This window comes from Rhinopithecus roxellana, chromosome 16 (genome assembly GCF_007565055.1).
Source record: "Rhinopithecus roxellana isolate Shanxi Qingling chromosome 16, ASM756505v1, whole genome shotgun sequence".
Classification (NCBI taxonomy): Eukaryota; Metazoa; Chordata; class Mammalia; order Primates; family Cercopithecidae; genus Rhinopithecus; species Rhinopithecus roxellana.
The window spans coordinates 88,206,450-88,226,059 of record NC_044564.1 but is presented as its reverse complement, the minus strand read 5'-3'; the positions used below and the strand labels follow the sequence as shown (position 1 = coordinate 88,226,059).

The following is a 19,610-nucleotide window of genomic DNA, read 5'->3' as shown; positions in this document are numbered from 1 at the left end:
GGGGTCCCTTGAGCCCCAAGGGGCCTAGCTTCGTCCTCCTAGGGCCTCACAAGTGCCTACTTGGTGCCCAATCCCTGCTCCAGCTTCACTTCCCCAGGCAGCCTCCCCAACTCAGAGATTAGGATGTGAATTTCTTTGATGAGGTCATTATTTAGCCTGCTACACCTACTTTATTTTTGTTTTTCTTCATAGTATTTATCATTATCTGTCTAAGTCCATTTTGTATTGCTATGACAACACCTCAGACTGGATAATTGATAAGGAAGACAGGTTTATATTTAGCTCACAATTCTGCAGGCTGGGAAGTTCAAGGGCACAGTTCTGGCTTCTGGTGAGAGCTTTTGTGTGTTGTCCTAATATGGCAAAGAAGGTCAAAGTGGAAGCAAATAAGTGCAAAGAGACAAAACCCCAGGGGCATCATGTCATTATGACAACTCACTCTTATGGGAAGAAATACAGACTTGTGAGAACTAATCCAGTCTCTCCAGAGCAAGAACTCATTGCCAGGAGTACGGTACCAAGACATCATGAAGGATCCATCCCCTTCAAGGCACCAAAACACCTCCCACTAGCTCCCACCTCCCCACATCACCATCTTGGGGGTCAAATTGCAACATGAACTTTGGTGGGAACAAACCATATACAGTCATAGTGCCACCCAATGAGGACATAGTGAGTGGTTTCTGTCTATACAGACTATGTCTCCATCTAGAACGTCAACTCCATGAGAGCAGGAACTTTGTCTTGGTCACCACTGTATTCCCAGCGGTATGTGCCTGCACATAGTAGGTGCTCAATAAACACTTGTTACAATATAGAGACTGAACCATCATAGAGACTGAACTGAGAATGAGAATGCACTGTGGTTATACAACGCCAGTGCGAAAACCAGCCTCCTCTGTGCACTGCTAATATGCAGCACCCGTTGGAGGAAAACAATACAACTTCACTTAGAGATTCACAAGGAAGACCTGAATAAAAAGAGAGGCATTCCATGCTTCTGAATCAGAAGAACTTAGTTTTTTAACACATCAAGTTTGGGAATCAAAATCCCAAAGGAATTTTTCCTGTACCTTGACAAAGTGACTCAAGAAAGTTTCATTTGGAAGAATAAATAGGTGAAATGAGACTAGACATTTAGGGAAAAAGAAAGAGTAATCAATAGAAATTATACTACCAGTCATTAAAGTATTTAATGAAACTATCATAATTAAAGTAATATAGCACACAATTTTGGCAGAAAATTCAAAAGACAAATTAATGGAACAGAAAGACACTGGTTTAAACCAGACTCTAGTAATTATAAAACTTAGAATAAAATAAAAAAATTTTTCAAATAATAAATTCAGTAAAAATTCCTGAAATATTGTGTAACTGTTTAGGAAAAAAAGGAAAAGAAAAAATGTGAGAGCCATGCCTCCACCATACATTTAGAGTGGTGACTGAAGACATGAGATCTGGGTTCAGATCTCTACCTCATGGCTTACTTGCTGCACCACCTTGGACTACTCACTCCTTCAAGCCTCAAATAGGAGTAAGCAATTCCTAGTATCATTGTGAGGATTCAGAGATTGAGTGCCTAGAGAATACTAAACACACCCTAGGTGTGTGGCTAAGCTATTTAGAGCTAATTCAATGAAAAAATGAAATGACGTAAAACCTGGAAAAAATGTACTTTCATGTCTATCAGAATTTGGCATTGGTAGCAATAAAAACAGCAAGCAAAAGCATAAATAGAAATTTATCAGAGTTGACTACATAAAAATTCAAAGTATATGTGGTATATCACAAAAAATCTTCAAAATTGAAAGAGAAAAATGTTCTCTATAAATCAGATGCACATCTAGTTACCACTTATAAAATGTACAACATCATATGAATGAATTTATGTTTAATAGCACAATAAAAAATTTGGAAATAAAGGCAAGGCACAGTGGCTCCCACCTGTAAAATAAAGGCCAGGCACAGTGGCTCCCACCTGTAATCCCAGCACTTTGGGAGGCCGGCGTGACTCACATGAGGTCAGGAGTTTGAGACCAGCCTGGTCAACATGGTGAAACCCCATCTCTACTAAAAATACAAAGACTAGCAGGTATGGTGGCATGCGCCTGTAATCCCAGCTACTTGGGAGGCTGAGGCAGGAGAATCACTGGAACTCAGGAGGCAGAGGTTGCACTGAGCCAAGATTGCACCACTCCACTCCAGCCTGGGTGACAGTGTGAGACTTTATCTCAAAAAAAAAGAAAAAAGAAAAAGAAAGAAAGGAGAGGACCAGAAGGTAGCTGTGAGTTATTGTCAGTGAAGCTTTTGTTTAGGAGATTTAGAGCATGCTTATTATGTTGCTGAAAATATACACAGTTATATATGCAAGTTGTCTGCTATGTACAAATCAACAGTAAGGTACCAAGGGATATAATCTATCCAATTCCAAGCAATGGAGACTCTGCACATGTGCACACACATACACAAATTATGTCGCATTTGAAGATAAACATGTCTTTAACGCTCTTCAAAATAGCACCAAAAACATAGAATACCAAAGGCTTTTATTGGCTCCATAAGTGAAGTTTGATTCCTTAAAGGAGAGCACACCATTCCAGTCAAAGCCTTGGTAAAATAACCAGTTCCTCCAATTGCGTCCTGTTACAAATGAAAACAAGATTCTTATTGCATTTATGCAAACAACTGTATTGCCATAAGTTAAGAATACTCACAAATAGTTTCCAGATTTTGGGGAAATCAGGTAGAGAGAAACAAATATGCTCCTAATTTTGTACATATGATTGTTCAAAGAAAAGTTTCAAGACTAAAAAAAACAAAACAAAGGATTAGCAACACTTAAAGCAAAAGTTGAAAATATTAGTCTTCTATCAGTTCAGTTTATGCAGTTAACTCCTGTTCTGCTTAATATTCCTGAACACTTCAGTTCTTCATGTAAGTCCTGAAAGTTTTTTCCCTCTATTCTAATGTCACAACCTCCAAAGTTGTCAGAAACCTACATTTAAGAACACCTGTTAGAGCCCGGGAGCAGTGCCTCATGCCTGTAATCCCAGCACTATGGGAGGCTGAGGCAAGTGGATTGCTTGGGGTCAGGAGTTGGAGACCAGCCTGACCAACATGGTGAAACTCTGTCTCTCCTAAAAATACAAAAATTGCCAGGTCTGATGGTGAGCACTTGTAATCCCAGCTACTCGGGAGGCTGAGGCAGGAGAATCACTTGAACACAGGAGGCAGAGGTTGCAGTGACCCGAGATTGCACCACTGCACTCTAGCTTGGGCAACAGAACAAGACTCTGTCTCAAAGAACAAAACAAAGAACACCTGTTAGAATTCTATAACTGATTATAGAACCTCTTTCTTTTCCTTCCTTTCTTCCTTCCTTCCTTCCTTCCTTCCTTCCTTCCAGACAGAGTCTTGCTCTGTGACCCAGGCTGGAGTGTAGTGGGGAGATCTCAGCTCACTGTAAGCTCTGCCTCCTGGGTTCATGCCATTCTCCTGCCTCAGCCTCCCAAATAGCTGGGACTACAGGCGCCTGCCACCACACCCAGCTAATTTTTTTGTATTTTTAGTACAGACAGGGTTTCACCGTATTAGCCAGGATGGTCTCAATCTCCTGACCTCATGATCCACTCACTCAGCCTCCCAAAGTGCTGGGATTACAGGCGTAAGCCACCACAGCTGGCCTATAGAACCACTTTCTAAAGAGGACCTAAGGAAGACAACAATTGTCCATGCATGACAAAAAGTTTTAGGGCAGCCATAATCAAAGACACAATTGACAAGGAAATTTGTTATCTCTGTGGCACACAATAATTTAACATAATAATTATAATTATTACTGACAATGTCCTCTAAGATATATCAGAATTATAGGAGTTTCCCATAATTTTGGAACACATACCAATAACATATTTATACAAATACAGCCCAAAGAAAACCAAACACCATTTCATGTTTGACAATGCTTCCTGTATAATTTTTGCACCAAAATAAGCCAAATTATGTCATTTTTGGACTTTAGGGAACCTAATATCTTAAATGATTAATTAGGTCAGAAAAATACATAATTTGTAATTTGAAATGTTTAAAACACCATCTCTACTAAAAAGATACAAAAAATTAGCCGGACATGGTGGCATGTGCCTGTAGTCACAGCTACTGTGGAGGCTGAGGCAGGAGAATCGCCTGAACATGGGAGATGGAGGTTGCAGTGAGCCAAGATTGCACCACTGCACTCCAGCCTGGGTGACAGAGTGAGACTCCGTCTCAAAAAAAAAAAAAAAAAAAAAAAAAAAAAAGATTTAAACATCAGTTTTTATTCCTAAGCAAACCAAAACTTAATGACAATATGACAGCCTGACTTTATAAATTTTCTTGTGTGTTTTTTTAAAATAAATTCTTTTATTGTGACTTACACTGACCATTCATGACATTCTTGGACTTTTTGGTTTGTCTTGAACATCCCTCTTTCTTAAACAACCAGTCATTTTATTTTAGGACTAAATTTACCATACAAGATTCTTTCTCATATAAAATTATTTCTTTTCAAGCTTTCTTCCCACAAAAATATCTCTTCACTTATTTATTTATTTATTTAAGAAGGATTCTCACTCTGTTGTCCAGGCTGGAGTGTAGTGGCACAGTCTCGGCTCACTGCAACCTCTGCCTCTGGGGTTCAAGCAATTCTTCCACTTCAGCCTCCCGAGTAGCTGGGATTACAGCCATGCATGATCACACCTGGCTAATTTTTTTCTATTTTTAGTAGAGATGGGGTTTTGCTATGTTGGCCAGGCTGGTCTCGAACCCCTGACCTCAAGTGATCCATTTGCCTTGGCCTCTCAAAATTCTGGGATTACAGACATCAGCCATTGTGTCCAGTGAAACTCTTTAGTTTTATAACTTTCTTTACATCTCTCTTATTTCCTGGTTCCTTTTACCTTGTTTTATACATAACCTTTTTTTTTTTTTTGAGATGGAGTTTCACTCCTGTTACCCAGGCTGGAGTGCAATGGTGCAGTCTCAGCTCATTGCAACCTCTACTTCCCGGGTTCAAGTGATTCTCCTGCCTCAGCCTCCCGAGTAGCTGGGATGACAGGCATGCACTACCACACCCAGCTAATTTTTTGTATTTTCAGTAGAGACGAGGTTTTTCCATGTTGATCAGGCTGGTCTCAAACTCCCAACCTCAGGTGATCTGCCCACTTCAGCCTCGCAAAGTGCTAGGATTACAGGCGTGAGCCACTGCACCCAGCCTATACATAACCTATAAACAAGCTTTGTATTATATAAAACTGTTCACCTTTTTTTTAAAAAACACATACTGTTTTTTTAGCAAGAATGTTTTCCTACAATATATATTTGTTGGAAAATACGCAAATAATGAAATTTTAGCTTCTAAAGTATAACAAGTTTGTCTACAAGTAGTTATAACATTACATTTACCCTGTTAGAGACAAACAACTATAATTTACTTAGTTTAGCTAGATTACTTATGAAAACTTCAATAGTCACGATTTAAAGCCATGAAACTGCCATTTCAAAATTATAACTGAGACGGTGAAAAAAATATATAACCTGACTGAGTCCATCTTGCTTCTAACCTCCAAGCTGTCCTTGTTCATTCCTGGACTTTGGGAGGAATTTAGTTTATAGTTTAGCTTTGAAACAAATATGTTAACAGTCCTTTTCCTTTCCCAAAACACACCTCCTTACTGCCTGTGGACTAGACTGCCTAAAGCCACAAGATTATAAGTTATGGTAATTTTACTAAATAATTCAAGATGTAGCTATTTTCATTAAACCAATATCAATGTCTTATTTATTAAAGATTACACAAGCAAAGATCACTCTGTCTTGGGCTGGGTTTATAGCTTTGTAACCCTTGTGCCAAATTTTGACACCTTATAGTATTTGGCAGGGATAGTATGAAATTGCTTGATTAATAAATGCAAACAAAAATGTATACTGGCAATTCTTAAGACATTTCTAAGATTACTTTGCCAATAATTTTAAAGTTAGCTTATTTATTAAATATTTTAATTAAGTTACATAAACTTGAAAAAGCACTTGACTAGTCTTCCTTTTTTACTATCGGATTTCAGCACTTCTATTTCATTTTTAAGCCAATTAATGAGTACTCTTATATATTTTGTAGTAGTGAAATACTGTGTACACAATGCATAAATACATAGACATACTAGGCATGCCAACAGAAGTACATTTTATAGATTCATAAAAACCTCTTTTTTTCCTATTTTAGACTTTCAGATTCTTGATAACCTGTTTCATAACCCTGGAGAGTTATCAACTAAATAGTCTTGAAATTGCCTGTTAAAGGAAGCAACTCAGGTGAAAGTCAAATAGCAAAATTTATATTATAAGGTATGGATAGAAAAAGTTTGGTGTGCTAGAGGGAAGTTAAAACACATTTAATTGCCAATTAAACATAAAATTACAGAAATTATAAAGGCCTTTTAAATACACACACACACACACACACACACACACACACACACACACACACACACATACAACGATCCTATAGCTTTTACTTCAGAACTTCTAGCCATGAGATAAATACAAATTCACTGGCTTGCAAAAAGAACTTGTTGGATCTAAATAGTGGTTTTTGTCGTAATAGAAAAAATAACAGCAGATTTAGAGCAGCCAGAAAAGAAAAAAATAGAGAAAAAGAGGACTTAGAAACTCTAGAGTTTGCAGGTTGACCTTAGGGCTCTTTTTCCTTGATGTAAATGTGCATGAAGACCATATTATTCTGATTTTACATAAACTTTGGCAAGTAGAGGTGCCATAAAACCTATGGAGTACTCAAAAGGGGGTCATTCTCCTGTTTTCTCCTCATTCTTAGATTATTTGTTTCCTGCTTTTTTTTTTTTTTTCTTCTTAAGAAAAGGAACTGAGCTGTGGCCTAGGGTTTTTGGGTGGTGGATTTATGTGTGCTGCTTGTGCACTGAACTCCACAGTGTGCCACTGCTGCAGTTTCCTCCTTCTTACATGCTTCAGTTTGTTTCTCTAGAGCTCTGTGACCTCAGAGAGGGCTCAAAACAGTGGGTGATCAGCCCTTACATGCGTTTCTTGGATGATCCATTTTTTAAATTAATTTTTGTTGGAGATTTCCCCGCAGGGCTGCTGCATGTCATGGTGGGGTTAACCTCCTAGACACTCCCACGAGGCCCCCCGTCACCCAGGGACACCTTTCAGCTGGGAGGAGTAAATGCCCTTTCTCTTTGGAGCTGAGAAAATTCAGTCTCTCATTAATGTATGAAAACAACAGTTCAGCTCCTTATGCAAATGCACACAGACAAACCGAATTAAGATTCAATTTGAGAGAGAGAGCAGTAGAGAAGATCCTTTAGAATGCATCTCCCAACTAGAATTAGGATTCTTAAACAACAACTTCAGACCAGAACAAACTACAACAACAAAAACCAACAACAATATGATCGCTGAACACTCTAATGGTCAGGAGAAATTAAAACCAGCTGGTTGTTAATCTTAACTTTAGCCAAGACAAAACTCCAGTTCAGTTACTTACCTAGGGATGGGTCTCAGGCTGAAGACTGCTCTCCACAATCCTAGAAGCAGGGAAAAAATACAAATAAACACGTCTTCTCTGTGGAAGCAAGCTTAAACTTCATACAGGAGTTGCCTGCCTTCCATCATTACGGACGCAGGAAAACCTTGACTTCCTCGTGTTGGAAGGAAGTAAAACTCCAAAAAAAGAGGAGTTGTACAGCAAAATAAACTTTAGATCTCAACCACATTTTGGAGGAGCAGAGATTTTCTGGAGGTGGTGCTCTCAGACCTCAGCAAATTTTCCTATTGGTATGAGTCATAAAGTTAGCTCATGCTGGTACCAAGCACTGATAGATTTGCCAAAGGTCAGGGTCATCTCCATTCGGAATCCCTCCGTGGTTACCAAATGTGAGCCCCCAAAATTTGAGACAGGTCTCAGTTAATTTAGAAAATTTATTTTGCCAAGGTTGAGAACACATGCCCATGACACAGCCTCAGGAAGTCCTGACAACACGTACGCAAGGTAGTCGGGGCACAGCTTGGTTTTATATATTTTAGGGAGACATGAGACATCAATCAATATATGTAAGAAATACATTGGTTCTGTCCAGAAAGACAGGGACAACTTGAAACAGGGAGGGGCTTCCAGGTCACAGGTAGGTGAGAGACAAATGGTTGCATTCTCAGGAGTTTCTGAGAAGCCTTTCTAAAGAAGGCAATCAGAATATGCATCTATCTCAGTGAGCAGAAGATGACTTTGAATAGCATGGGAGGCAGGTTTGCCCTGAGCAGTTCCCAGCTTGAATTTCTCCTCTAACTTAGTGATTTTGGGGGCCCAAGATGTTTTCCTTTCACACTAGTAGGCTAGATGTTACTAAAAATTAAATCTTTAATCTTTAAATAGTCTGAGAAATAAAGATCTACAGTATATAGATTACACTTTTGAAAAACTTCAGAACATTATCAATAATTTAGTAAAGGGTTCTTTTTATAACATCAATTCAACTATCTGGTCAAATCACTCGTTAGTCTTCTAGATAGTCTTTAAGAAAAGGAATATACATGGAATGTCCAATCTTCTTAAGTCAAATCTATACAAAGAGATTAAATCACATCAAAATATTTAAAAAATAGAGATAGGGTTTCCCTCTGTTGCCCAGGCTGGAGTGCAGTGGTGGGATCACAGCTCCCTGTAGCTTTGACCTACCTGGCTCAAGCCATCCTCTCACCTCAGCCTGACTACAGGGTCACATTACCACGCTGGACTCACTTCATTTTTTGTAGACACAGGGCCTTGCTATGTTGCTCAGACTTGTCTCAAGCAATCTGCCTGCTTTGGCCTCCCAAAATGTTGGAACAGGTATGAGCCACCACACCTAGACTAGAAATGTGTCACTTGCAGAAAGGTTCTAAAATGGCTAATCAAAGATATTGCCATACATTAATTAGTCCAAAAGATGAAAACCAATGGATTGATGTGAGTAAAGATCACCAACCAAACAAGGAAACAACACAGATGGTGAAGTTCAGGTACCTTTTTCTTTGCCCATCCTTGTTAGATCAGCTGCAAGACACTGATGACAAGCTCTGTCATTTTCCTAACTATAGGACAGTCAGCTACAAACTACAACAATTACATATTCCCCAAATAGCCTCTATTTTACCTTCACTGTTTGAGTACAGGATAGTGAAATGTCAGTCCTCTTAATCATCCATTTTGCTAATGTAATGTACAAGATACATTCTACAATAAAACTTAACAGCTGCTAATATAAATAGCAGTATTCAGTTTATTCCAACTCTGAAATTAGTTCACCAAGGAAAAAAAAATACTCAGGTACAATGGGAAGAATGACTGAAAATCCAGAAATAAATACCGTATTCCCAGACATTATCTTACCACTAATCATGATTTTATATTTTATACTATGACTTGAATAAATTTTGCTTTCAGAATTTTGGAATTTAAAAAATTTTATTATTCTGATACCATCAGTTGTTTGCTAACTACTTTTTCTTAAAGGTCAGTGAATTATAAAAGGCATATTTCGCAGAAAATATAAGATATCATATGTTGCATTTTAAAAATTTAATTTTAGAGTTAGAATTATACTATTTACTTTCTATGCTAGGTAATGTCACAATATACTTCAAAAGAGTTACATGTAATATATAAATAGTCACGAAATATAGATTATATGTATAACTAATACACATGGGTGTGGAAAAAATACCATTCACTCCCAGTATCATATGCAATAAAAGAAATGTTTACTAACCCATTTACAAAGGCACATTTGCAATCTTTCTTCTACTGGCTCAGCCTCTTTTTAATGAATGTCCCCAATCACTAAGTGATACCGTGGCAAACTGTTCGCTTCCAAGACTCCCCAGAGACAATCAGCATCACATTTTAATTCCAAAGACCATAAAAAATGTACATTGTAGGAAAAAATAACTTTCAACAAGAGCCACTTTTTCTGACCTTGTCAACCTGTGAATCAGCTGTTCTTGGAGGCACAGCTATTTCAACACGACACCCTTCCTTCAGACGATGTGATCTCAAGGAATTTAGTAATTACTGTGATTTACTAACATAAGACAGTATTTACTGACAGGACCAGACAAACTGAAAAGGCCTTCTCACCCACTCCTGGAGTCTTCCCAGATTCCAGACACCCAGGGTAAGAAAACAGGTGTTGAAAGCTCTGCTGTCACTTCTGTAAAAGCAAACTAAGTATGGCCTGAGAAAGACTCTGTACTTCTATATTTGGGTTCTTGTGGACAAACTGTAAGGTAGCTTAATAGGAAGACAAGATTGAAAACCTAATTTAGGAGTCTGTGCCTGTAACAACAGCTGAGTCTTGACCATACTTCAACCACTCATACACTGATAAGTGTTCAAACTGTGTTCAAATAAGGCAAATGCCAACCTGTAACCAATCCAGCTGTTTCTCTACCTCACTGCCAATTTCTTTCTTTCTTTTTTATTTTTTTGAGATGGAGTTTTGCTCTTGTTGCCCAGCCTGTAGTGCAATGGCGTGATCTCAGCTCACTGCAACCTCTGCCTCTTGGGTTCAAGCGATTCTCCTGCCTCAGCCTCCTGAGTAGCTGGGACTACAGGAGCCTGCCACCACACCCGGCTAATTTCTGTATTTTTAGTAGAGACGGGGTTTTACCATGTTGGCCAAGATGATCTCGATCTCCCGACCTTGTGATCCACCCACCTTGGCCAATTATATTTTTAGAAGGCCTGTACACTTGGAAAAGACTGTTCTAATAATTAGAATAACTTGTCTCATTATTTATTTAGAAACGCTATATTTAAAAGTAGGCTAGGCCAGGCACGGTGCACTTTGGGAAGGCAAGCGGGGGTGGATCACCTGAGGTCAGGAGAGGGAGACCAGCCTGACCAACATGGTGAAACCCCGTCTCAACTAAAAATACAAAAATTAGCCAGGCATGGTGGCAGGTGCCTGTAATCCCAGCTACTTGGGATACTAAAGCAGGAGAATCACTTGAACCTGGGAGGCAGAGGTTTCAGTGAGCTGAGGTCATGCACTGCACTTCAGCCTGGGCAACAAGAATGAAACTCTGCCTCAAAACATAAAAGAATGAAAGTAGGCCAACAACAGGAATTTTGCAGTTGCACAACACAGAATGTAAATGAATTAACATTCAGTGTCCATGGCATGTTACATACTGTGACTTACCCCATCTGCTCTGAACCATTTACTCCATCCATGTGGTGGCTCAAATAGAGTTTCCGTGTTAATCCCACAATGAACCTGAATAATTCTCACATCACAGTGGTTGTAAACATTTGTTAATGGAAAAAGAATGTTTTTCCTAAAACAGCTACGTAACACTAAGACTACTCAGATTTCTAAATAATCCCTTACAAGACAGCGTGGCAACTTCTTTTTCATACGTTAACATGTAGAGCCTATTTTAAAAGCTCTTTAACAGTGACTGTCGAAACAGCTTCCTAGTTATTCATATAATGTTTCTTCTTTTTTTTAAGTTTTCAAATTGGTTTTAGAAAAACTTAAACACTGATGAATTTGGGCCGCTATCAAATCCTTAAGAAGCATTTTTGCCAAGTAAGATGGGCAAATGTCCTACATCTGCTAAATACGATATGAGAGGCCATGCACTTTTGAAAAAAATGAATAAACGATTTCCAACAGTCGCTGAGCCCTTTTTTTTTTTTTTTTTCTGTTTCTGTTTCTTTTCTTTTTTCTTTTTTTTGAGACAGTCTCCCAGGCTGGAGTGCAGTGGTGCAGTCTCGGCTCACTGCAACCTCCGCCTCCCGGGTTCAAACGATTCTCCTGCCTCAGCCTCCCGAGTAGCTGGGACCATGCTCAACTAATTTTTGTATTTTTAGTAGAAAAGGGGTTTCACCATGTTGGCCAGGCTAGTCTCGAACTCCTGACCTCAAGTGATCCACCTGCCTCGGCCTCCCAAAGTGCTGGAATTACAGGCGTGAGCCACCGCACCTGGCCTAGCCTTTTAGTTTAAAAATTATTTCAGTGTTATTTTCACACTCTACGTTTGATAATACAATTTTTTTTGAGGCCGTTAGGTTTAAAGCATATATTTAAAGAGCCGACCTAGCACATAAAGCCGGCCAGTCTGTACTGCTGATGGACCCCCAGTAGATTTGGGGTGCTGACGCTTACTTCACTGTGAGGAACGACATCCGAAAGGGATGGTGCTGGAAGGCAGGCGGGAGGCCGGGGTGGGAGCAGAAGAGGACGCCGTCGACGAGGAAGGAGATGGTGTGGGACGCCGAGAGCGAAGGGCCAGCAGAGGAACGAAGAGCGGAGCGCAGCGCGGGCGGAACCGGCGGGAAGCGCGTGGGAAAGGCCGTGTTTTCAAACGAGGCGGGCGCCGGGAGAGGCGAGCCTGGCCGGGGGCGCCCCGCGCTCTGGTGGGGAAGAGCTGCCTGCAGACTGAAGCCGAGAGGAGGCGGCAGCGGACCTCCAGGCGGCCCTGCACACCCCCGTTGCGTCCCTGCATACCCCCGTTCTCTCCCCGCGCCCCTGGAGGCCCCCAGCCCGGAGGCGGCAGGAAGGCGCAGGATTCGGAGCTCACAGGCCCAGGCCCGGGCCCGCGGCCGCTTTCCCCTCCGTGGCTCGGGGGCGTCGGCTGAGGCGGGGCGGAGGCGGGGACCCGGGTACCTCGCTTGCGCAGCCTGGAGCCCGCGCTGGGCCCAGCACGAGCCTGCCTTGGCTGCTCCGCCCCCACCCCCCAGTCTCCAGCGCCGCTGGACCCTTACGCCGCCGCCTTCTCTCCAGCCCAGCGCCGCAGCGGCCGCTGCCTCCTGCCGAGCATTTTCCAGCCCCCAAGCCCTGAGAATCAGTTGTGGGATGTAACAGAGCAAGCGGACATTATTCTGGGACCAGCAAGCCTCCGTCACTGCAGTCACCACACTACGTGGGTGAGTAAATGCCTCTGGGATCAGCGTGGACCTTGCGGTCATCCAAAGAGGTTGAAAAATTCATTCACCATAAAATCTTACAGATTTATTCTCTTGAAACGTGATTTTCTGCAGTCATACAGCCTGAGACAGCTGAGTGCTCTAGCACAAGGGCCAAAGGATAGAGGCAGGTCCTCTAGGGACGAAAGAGTGAAAACGTGAGCGACCACATGGCGGCCCACACTGCCCCAGGCCAGGCCTGGCTGACAGCTGGACGGCTTGACCCATCCGGTGCACGTTCTGTCCTATTGTGGTCAGGGCAGGAGCGGAGCCCCCGCGAGGCCTCCTGCAGAGGAGTGGGCTCAGCAGGGGGCAGGGACAGCCTTGGGGGTTGGGGACTGACCAAGCCTGGGGGCTGTGACCCGTAAGTGGGGCCTATTATAGAAGCTGGTGACGACTTCTTTATTTTCTCCAGAGATGATATGTGGAGTCATATCATCATATGGCACATCACAGTGTGGAGGTGCCATATTTAGCCATATCCCTGCTGTCAGCATCAATAATATGTTTTTTGCTATTATTATGACTTTTGAACCCAAATGCCCATCAATGATAGACTGGATAAAGAAAATGTGGTACATATACACCATGGAATATTATGCAGCCATAAAAAGGAATGAGATCAGGTCAGGCATGGTGGCTCACGCCTGTAATCCCATCACTTTGGGAGGCCAAGGTGGGAGGATCACTTGAGGCCGGGAGTTTAAGACTTGCCTGGCCAACATGGCAAAACCCCGTCTCTACTAAAAACATTATACAAAAATTAGCCTGGCATGGTGGCGCACACCTGTATTCCCAGCTACTCGGGAGCCTGAGGCACAAGAATCACTTGAACCTGGGAGGCGGAGGCTGCAGTGAGCTGACATTGCTCTGGTGCACTCCAGCCTGAGCAACAGAGCAAGACCCTGTCTCAAAAAAAAAAAAAAAAAAAAAAAAAAGAATGAGATCATGGCCTTCGCAGGGACGTGGAAAGAGCTGGAAGCCATTATCCTCAGCAAACTAACACAGAAACAGAAAACCGAATACCGCATGCTCTAACTTGTAAGTGCGAGCTGAACAATGAGAACATATGGACACAGGGAGGGGAACAAGACACACTGCGGCCTGTTGGGGGTTGAGGTGTGGGGAGGGAGAGCATCAGGAAAAATAGCTAATGCATGCTGGGCTTAATACCTAGGTGATGGGTTGACAGGTGCAGCAAAACACCATGGCACATGTTTACCTATGTAACAAACCTGCACATCCTGCACATGTACCCCAGAACTTAAAATAAAAATTAACATTAAAAAAGAATTTTATTTTCACCAGGTATTCAATATTACACTTTTGCCGTATTTTACTAATAACTTTAAAATTTTGACATTCCTTAAAAATGTGTTAAATCCTCACTGTGTCCTATAACTTTGCTTACTACACTCGTCCTTTCCTAGGTTTTTACTAAAGTTTTTTTTGTGGTTGTTAACCTGTTAACGTAACAAAAAATAGAAGGAACAGTAGAATGAGTGCTGGCGTACCTACTTAGGTTACACAAATGGCAACCTGTGCTTGAGATCATTCTTTTATTTAAAGAGAGATACATCAGACCTAAGTCACATACAGCCCCCTTGAACATGTTTTTAGATTTTCTCACCTCATACCTATGGGATAATTAATAGCATTGCTTTGCTTTTTAATTAAAGGCTGTATTGTACATGCCAGTCGGCACTTGCTCTTTTTGAGATGTGTCCTTGTTCATCTTTATCCGTTTTGTTGTTGTCGTTGTTGTTTGAGACAGAGTCACACTCTGTCGTCCAGGCTGTAGTGCAGTGGTGCGATCTTGGCTCACTGCAGCTTCCGCTTCCTGGGTTCAAGTGATTCTTCTGCCTCAGCCTCCTGAGTAGCTGGGATTACAGGCGTGTACGCCTGGCTAATTTTTGTATATTTAGTAGATACAGGGTTTCAGCATGTTGGCCAGACTGGTCTCGAACTGCTGATCTCAAGTGATCCACCCGTCTCAGCCTCCCAATGTGCTGGGATTACAAGCATGACCCACCACGCCCAGCCAGTTTTTATCTTTTTTTTTTTTTTTTTTTTTTTTTTTTTAGGCGGAGTCTCGCTCTGTCGCCCAGACTGGAGTGCAGTGGCGCAATCTCGGCTCACTGCAAGCTCTGCCTCCCGGGTTCACGCCATTCTCCTGCCTCAGCCTCCCGAGTAGCTGGGACTACAGGCGCCCGCCACCTCGCCCGGCTAGTTTTTTGTATTTTTAGTAGAGACGGGGTTTCACCATATTAGCCAGGATGGTCTCGATCTCCTGACCTCGTGATCCGCCCGTCTCGGCCTCCCAAAGTGCTGGGATTACAGGCTTGAGCCACCGTGCCCGGCCCAGTTTTTATCTTGAAAGCTAATGCAGATGACATTGATGTTAAGCCCTGGAGGCTGACAGAATAAAGGGTACCAGAGGGACGTCAGGGCATTACTCCCGTTGAGTAGAAAGGCCACTCATCTTGCGCTTCTGATCCAGAATTCCCAAGCAGAAAACTGGATTCTCCTGCTGGTGCTGGGGACTTTGCTTTCAGTGTCTGCTCTGCGACCTTTCGCTCCATTTTCAGTGAGTTCGTGGTAGTTAGAGTGAAGTAGGAAGTGACACAGGTTGCCTGATCTTGTGGCCGTTTTGGAAGGTCATTTTTATTTTGAACTTAAAAGTCGAATGTTTTGGAAGAACCTACACCCTCCTTTGAGCCATTGTGTGATTTAAAAGACTGCAGCGTGTGTCTTCCCAAAGCGGATGCATTTAGGTTTATTAACGTTGGGTTTGTCATTGGCGTTTCAATGTTTGGTAACAAATGAGGAATGTCAGTTCAGTTTACCAGTGACTTCAAAATAGAGACCTGGTAGAGTTTCCTTTTAGGTTGGGCTTTTCCAAAATCCACAAATGGTCAGAAACTAATTTATCTTGTTTCATCATAGACTTACAAAACACATTTCGGTGCCTAAATGGGATTTGGGATTTTTGTTTGTTTTTTGTGTTGCTTTTGTGAGTGTGTAGAGACAGGGTCTTGATGTGTTGTCTGGGCTGGTCTGAACTGCCTCAGCCTCCCCGTGTCAGGATTGTAGGCATGAGCCGCCGTAACCAGCTTTAATGAGGTGTAATGTTCCTATCCTGCCTTCTTGAACTTTGCTCAGTCAGTACACATATTCTGTTCAAACTGAATAATTGAACCCAGGAACTGAATACATTTAGGTAAAACTTGCTACTTGAGACTCGGGCACCGGGTGGATTTGAATGATGTCTACCCTCTCACTATCCACATTCAGGGATGGAAAAGATTTGGAGAGTGATGCTTATAGTAAAGTTCAGCCCAGCTCCCTGCTGTAGAATGTTCTTGTATGAGCAGTCGAGCAGTCAGTAAAGCAACCCTTTTCATTGTTGAACTGCTCTCATTCTTAGAAAGTTCTTGTTTCTGTTGACTTGAAATTTGCTTCCGTGGTTTAATTTTTCCCACTGTTCTGAATTCTTTCACGTGCCACACAGAACGTGCCTGTTCACCGAGTTCATAATCTTACTTCTCATGGGCCTTGCACTTAGCCTTCGTCAAGCTCATCATCCCTCAGGTTTTGCCTCCTCCTGTCAGCAGGCCTTGTCTTCTGGGCTCCAGCATCTGGCTCTTCCCATGGGGTCTGGCCAGCACCGCAGGCTCTGGACCAGCATCAGCTGCCCCCGGGCTCTTAGCTCTTGGGAGTTGCTCCTCCATCCTTTGCCTGCCTGGGCACCGACCTTGCACCTGGTCTCATTCCAGGCTCAGCTCCGGCTCTGCTGGTCCTCCTCTCCCTACAGGATAGCCAGCCGCCGCCCCCTCCCACTGTGCTCCAGGCCCCACCCTGCCTCTCTGGACACTGGATCTGTAGTGTAACGGGAACAGGTCACATGACAGTTTCCTTTCTATGCCTTTTTATCTTCTGTAGACTATTGAGATTTAGTAAACATGTCCGTTTGTACATGCTTAAAATGGTTGGAAAGTTTTGCCTTGTTTATGTTTGCAAGCGATGAAAACTAAAGGTGGTAGGAATTATATTGACTTATTTAATCTTGGACTCAACATTTTCAAAGCTATATTTTTTTTGGTAACACTTGAAAATTATACAGTGTCTGCCTGTATAATTTTTTTTTTTTTGCCCGTATAGTTTTTTTTTTTAAGACTTACTTTGTAGCCTTTTTTGTTTTGTTTAACATAACGTTTCAGAATAATATGCCAAGTAATGGATGAGCATTTGTTAGGTGGGGCTAGGAATGGGGACTGGGGTAAGGCCGACTATAGTTCTAAGAAGAGGTTCCAGTTTAACACCATTCCTTTAGGAATTGTATCTTATTTTAATTCAGAGCAAAAGCCACACAGCCGCATATAGGCGTAAGTGATTCTTTTGAGGAAGTAGGTAACTGAGCTGTAAAAAGTTCTTCATCTCCATCTGAGACCACCTCATCCTGGACTTCATTGTCCATATCACTATCAACATTTTGGTCAAAAGCTTTCAACAAGGCTCTAGGAAGTTCCAAAGCTCCCCACATCTTCCTGTCTTCTTCTGAGACCCCCAAACTGTTCCAACCTGTGCCTGTCACCTAGTTCCAAAGTTGCTTCTACATTTTGGGGTATCATAGCTGCACCCCACTCTCTTCAGTACTACTGTATTAGTCCATTTTCATACTAGTATAAAGAAACTTTCCTGGGACTGTATAATTTATAAAGGAAAGAGGTTTAGTTGACTAACAGTTCAGCATGGCTGGGGAGGCCTCAGGAAACTTACAATCCTGGCAAAAGCAAAGGAGAAGCAAGGCACTTTCTTCACAAGGGGGTACAAAGAAGTGCCGAGCAAAGGGGAAGGAGCCCCTTACAAAACCATCAGATCTTGTGAGAACTCACTCACCGTCCCAAGAACAGCATAGGAAAACCACCCCCATGATCCAGTTACCTCCACCTGCTGTCTCCCTGACACACAGGGATTATGGGTACTATAAAGATTATAATTCAAGATGAGATTTGGGTGGGGACCTGAAGCCTAATCATATCACCTGGTGTTCAGATGAAGAGGTTGTAGAATCATATCTACTGAGTGAAGAGGGAAACTGGAGTCAGGAAGCTTTAGGCTTGGTTTTCTCCCACGGTTAAAACAAGCCCAAGGAAAAGATGATGCAACCGTGCGAGCCCCTGGCGGATCTGTTGTGTCTCACACAGGTTTTCTATTTTCTCTGTGTCTTCAGTAGTATATGTCTTACTGACACCGCCTCAGGGCTCCTGGCATCCCCCAGCCCAGTCTTCAGCTTGACACATCACAGGCGCTCAGTCCCTAAGTGTCCCAAGAGGGAGTGCAGCTCCTAGGGATCCATGTCCCATGTCCTCGTGTTTCCTGATGGTGGTGTTTGGAAGCACTGTTGACATTTGGGCCTCAGTTGGTCCTTGTTACTGTGGGTCTTGTGCCGTCTCTGCAACAGCCCTTTATGGGCACCATCTACTCACTCATTCACTTGTGTTGGCTGACGTGGCCCCTGAGCTCCCTTCCTGTCCTTAGACCCCTCAAGGCCAGATGCAATGTTGAGTGTGGAGGCTTCCAGGCCCTGCTTTCCTTCCCAGCTTCAGGCTGGCCCGGCTCCTTATCCTGCTGTCCTGCTTCGGTTCCTCCGCGTGGCTTTCCGTTCCCAAACAGGTTTCTTCACTTCTGCAAGGTGGCATGGGAATGATGACTAGCACGTGCCAGCACACATCGGGACAGGTTTACGAAATTAGGTTTTAAGAGAACACAGAATCCCAAATTAGTCATCTTGTAATACGTGTTAAAGTGTGTCACCTAATTGCTGAACAATGAAAAACAATTCCTTTTATATTTAAAAAACTCACTAGTTAGCTGAGAACCTAATGGTAGTTGCAATTTTCTTTTCTTTTCTTTTCTTTCTTTTTTCTTTTCTTTTCTTTTCTTTTCTTTTCTTTTCTTTTCTTTTTTTCTTTCAAGATGGAGTCTCACTCTGTCGCCCAGGCTGGAGTGCAGTGGTGCCATCTCGGCTCACTGCAAGCTCTGCCTCCCAGGTTCACGCCATTCTCCTGCCTCAGCCTCCCAGGTAGCTGGGACTACAGGCGCCCGCCACCACGCCCAGCTAATTTTTTGTATTTTTGGTAGAGACGAGGTTTCACTGTGTTAGCGAGGATGGTCCTGATCCCCTGAACTCATGATGCGTCCACCTCAGCCTCCCAAAGTGCTGGGATTACAGGCGTGAGCCACCGCGCCCAGCCGCAATATACTTTAAACAGAAAAGTCCTCTTGCTTGACAAAGGTAAAGGAAACTGTTCGGTCCGACTTTGTTCCTTTCATGCCTGCCAGGGCTTCTGGTTTCGCGGAGACCTCAGGCTAGGAGCAGCCCTGAGCAGGGAGACTGAGTTACAGAGAATCCCCACCAAGTTGCAGGCAGAGGGACAGCCGAGGCCCTCAGGAGGTGCCCGAGAGCAGAACCACTACGGCAAGTTCACCGAGAGATCTGGAAAGTTAGAATCCCAGTCCCAGTCCATCAAATCGAGCATCATAAAATTAAGTTGTCCTTACTGTGAAATGGCAATTTGTAATGATTTCT

At 42.7% G+C, this 19,610-nt stretch overlaps 1 protein-coding gene across 1 annotated transcript; it reads right to left on the bottom strand.

Moving 5' to 3' along the window:
* Positions 1-2,599: 2,599 nt before the first annotated feature.
* On the bottom strand, positions 2,600-13,021 carry LOC115893895. Its single transcript, XM_030919187.1, has 3 exons — positions 12,219-13,021; positions 7,556-7,595; positions 2,600-2,640 (listed from the first exon to the last, which is right to left on the bottom strand). The coding sequence occupies exons 1-2, from the start codon at positions 13,019-13,021 to the stop codon at positions 7,556-7,558; spliced, it is 843 nt and encodes a 280-aa protein (XP_030775047.1). The 3' UTR covers positions 2,600-2,640.
* Between the last annotated feature and the right edge of the window lie 6,589 nt (positions 13,022-19,610).

Excerpts from the sequence above, each read along its gene's own strand:
- LOC115893895 (XM_030919187.1), bottom strand. The coding sequence starts at position 13,021 with ATGACCGCAAGGTCCACGCTGATCCCAGAGGCATTTACTCACCCACGT. Across the intron at positions 7,596-12,218 it reads ATGTCGTTCCTCACAGTGAA|GATTGTGGAGAGCAGTCTTC; the intron begins GTAAGCGTCAGC and ends CCCTGCTTCTAG.